General features: G+C 68.7%; 1 protein-coding gene across 1 annotated transcript in view; it reads left to right on the forward strand.

The window, feature by feature from the left end:
* The first annotated feature begins 271 nt into the window (after window positions 1-271).
* KCNN1 (potassium intermediate/small conductance calcium-activated channel, subfamily N, member 1) overlaps window positions 272-3,122 on the forward strand; it is a 5,160-nt gene continuing 2,309 nt past the window's right edge. The window contains exons 1-3 of the mRNA XM_010563294.1: window positions 272-652; window positions 725-820; window positions 911-1,329. Coding sequence (XP_010561596.1) covers window positions 272-652; window positions 725-820; window positions 911-1,329 — 896 coding nt within the window. The remainder of the gene's footprint in view (window positions 653-724; window positions 821-910; window positions 1,330-3,122) is intronic.

Here is a 3,122-nt window from a genome sequence, read left to right on the forward strand (position 1 = left end):
GACCCCCGGGAGGCGGGCACGTCCCCCCGTGGGCAGGACGCGTCCCCCCCGCGGGCAGGGCACATCCCCGCCGCCGTCGAGGCCGGCACATGGGCACCATGTGCCCTGGCAGGCATCGCTCGGTACCGGGTGGAGCGAGGATGCCCACCCCGGCTCCCCCGGGACCCCCCAACCCACACGTGCCCCCCGCCCGACACCGTCCCCTCTCCCGCAGGTCGCCCCCGCGCCGCTGAGCCATGCGGGATCGCCCGGCCCCCTCTCCGCCAGAGCCATGAGCGGCTGCCGGTACAATGGGGGGGTGGCACGGCCCCGGGGCCCCCTGAACGCCTCCGCTCGCACCCTGCACCCGCTGGAGGGTGAGACCCAGCCGCTGCGACCTCACTGTCCCCCCGGCCTCGAGGTGGTGGTCTCACGGCCGGAGCAGCCCGGGGGTCCGGATCCCGGCCCGGCGGCGGCGGCCCCGGGGCAGGATGCGGCCGAGGACCGGGGGCGAGGACCCCGGAGGAACCAGAACATCGGGTACAAGCTGGGGCACCGGCGAGCCCTCTTCGAGAAGCGGAAGCGCCTCAGCGATTACGCCCTCATTTTCGGGATGTTCGGCATCGTGGTGATGGTCACGGAGACGGAGCTGTCCTGGGGCGTCTACACCAAGGTAGGGATCACGGTGGGTGGGGGACCCATGGGGGGGGTCCGGCCGGGCTCACGCTGCCCGCTCCCCTCTCAGGAGTCATCGTATTCGTTTGCACTGAAATGCCTTATCAGCCTCTCGACCGTCATCCTCCTGGGGCTCATCGTCATGTACCACGCCAGGGAGATCCAGGTGAGGGGCACCTGCCGGTGGGTGCTCACCAGGGCTGTGCCGCCCCGGGGGTCCCACCACCCACCTCAACCCCCCTTTCTCCCCCCGCAGCTCTTCATGGTGGATAACGGCGCCGACGACTGGCGCATCGCCATGACCTACGAGCGCATCTTCTTCATTGCCCTGGAGCTGATCGTCTGCGCCATCCACCCCATCCCCGGCCAGTACCTCTTCACCTGGACGGCGCGGTTGGCTTTCACCTACGCCGCCTCGGTGGCCGATGCCGATGTAGACATCATCCTCTCCATCCCCATGTTCCTGCGGCTGTACCTGATCGGGCGCGTCATGCTGCTGCACAGCAAGCTCTTCACCGACGCCTCCTCCCGCAGCATCGGTGCCCTCAACAAGATCAACTTCAACACCCGCTTCGTCATGAAGACCCTCATGACCATCTGCCCCGGCACCGTCCTCCTGGTCTTCAGCATCTCCTCCTGGATCATCGCCGCCTGGACGGTCCGTGTCTGCGAGAGGTACGTGGGGTGCTCCCCAACGGGGCTCTTTGGCGGGGGGGGCAGGGATGGGGGCTGCAGGGCTGGGGTGCAGCTGAGGACGCACGGTGCAGACCCCGGCAGGGCTGGGGGGAGAGAAGAGGCCCCTTGGAGAGGAGGCCCCTGCTCTCCAGGCAGACCTTCCCCGGCGGGACCCTCGTGCCCTGGGTGGTGGCCAGGATGGTTTTGCCAAACCAAAACTGCTTGCTGAGTGAGGTGGGGGCAGCCGGACCCCCAGGCTGTCCCCAGATCCCCCCCAAGCCCTTCTGTGCCCCCCCTGGGACGCAGCAGGACCCCCTCTCCGCCGGCGGGTCTGGCCAGGCAGAGCTGGGGGTCTCGCAAAGGGGACCGAGCCCTCGCGCAGGATGTGGCCCGTGCTCCTCAGCTGCGCCCGCCGGGATGCCAGGGCCGGGATGCCGGGGCCGGGATGCCCGTGCCGGTGCCCTGCCCGTGCTCGCCCCTTCTCGGCCGCTCCCCCGGGACGCGCATTAACTGCTCTTGTTTTCCCTCCCTGACCGCTCTGCTGCTCGCAGGGACAAACTGTGAGTCACCCCAGGGACCGACAGCGCGTCCTGCACGGGGCGTCCCCCCCGCCCCAGGCTTGTGCTACCCAGAATTTAGGATTAGCTGCAGCCGGCGGGTTGGGGGGGGGCGGTTCAAGGCTGGGGGGCCTGGAGGGAGGCAAAGAGGCCATGGATACAGAAAGGGGCCGGAGCCCTTTTCCACTTGGAACCTCAGCAGCTGCTTTCTGTCCCTGCTGTGCCCCCCGAGCTGGGGTGGCCACGGTGCCCAGTCTGGCCACAGGCACGAGCTGGGGGTCCCGTTGCAGCATGGGGGGGGGGGCTGGAGCATGGCTCCTTCTGCCCCGGCTCTCAGGGTGCTCTCGGAGGGGTGGGCTTGCTGCAGGAATCACTGCGGGTCCTGGGGTGGCCCTGGAGGGAGAAACCCTGGCAAGGAGCGGAGCCGAGCCGGAGCTGTCAGGAAGGAGCCGCTGGATTCTTCTTGTTTCTAACCAGAGGCTTCAGCTGAGTTTTGAAAGGGCTTTTGCTCAGCTCCGGTGGTTGCCGTTGCTCGGCGTTTTCCCTCCTTAACGTGCACAGTTTGGGTGCATTGAAGGAGTCCTGGGTGCTCCTTGGGAGGATGGAGGGGAGTGGGGAGCACCGCAGCCCCCGCTGTCCCAGGGAGCATCGCCTTGGGGTGACGTCCTTGGGCTGCCAGCCTTTTGGGGACAGGCTCAGCCCTCACTGCCAGCCCACCCCAGGGTGCAGGTCCCCCTCGGCCACGCGGTGCCCCCCAGCATCACCCTGCCGCATCCCTCGGTGCCGGCTGAGGTTCCAAGGCCAAACCGCAGGGCTGTGCCCTGGGGGGCCGGGTGGAGGGACGCAGCAATCCTAAATTCCTCGCCACGCGCTTGAGTCCACCCTGGCTCGCTCCTGTCTCCTTCCTTCCCTTTTCTCACCCCCGGCACCTGGATTTCCTGGCTCCCCGCTGCTCCCCGCATGCCTTTGTCCCGCTGCCCAGCTTGGCTGCACCCAGCGCCCGTCCCCGTCCCCCAGCCGGGCTTGTCCCGGCAAGTGGCGGGGGCTGTGTCCGGGGTTCCTTGGGGGGGGCGGGGGGCACAGCTGTCTGCATTCGTGGCATCCGTGCTGGCCACAGAATCTCAAAGCACAGTGTCCCCCTCTCCCCCCACAGTGATGCCCGTGATGGCCTCGGGACCCTTCGTAGTCCTGGGCTTGCTTGGGGGGGGGGGGGGGGGCCCGCACCGAGTGGCCCCC

This window comes from Haliaeetus leucocephalus, unplaced genomic scaffold (genome assembly GCF_000737465.1).
Source record: "Haliaeetus leucocephalus isolate CR32 unplaced genomic scaffold, Haliaeetus_leucocephalus-4.0 Scaffold164, whole genome shotgun sequence".
In the NCBI taxonomy this organism is placed as follows: Eukaryota; Metazoa; Chordata; class Aves; order Accipitriformes; family Accipitridae; genus Haliaeetus; species Haliaeetus leucocephalus.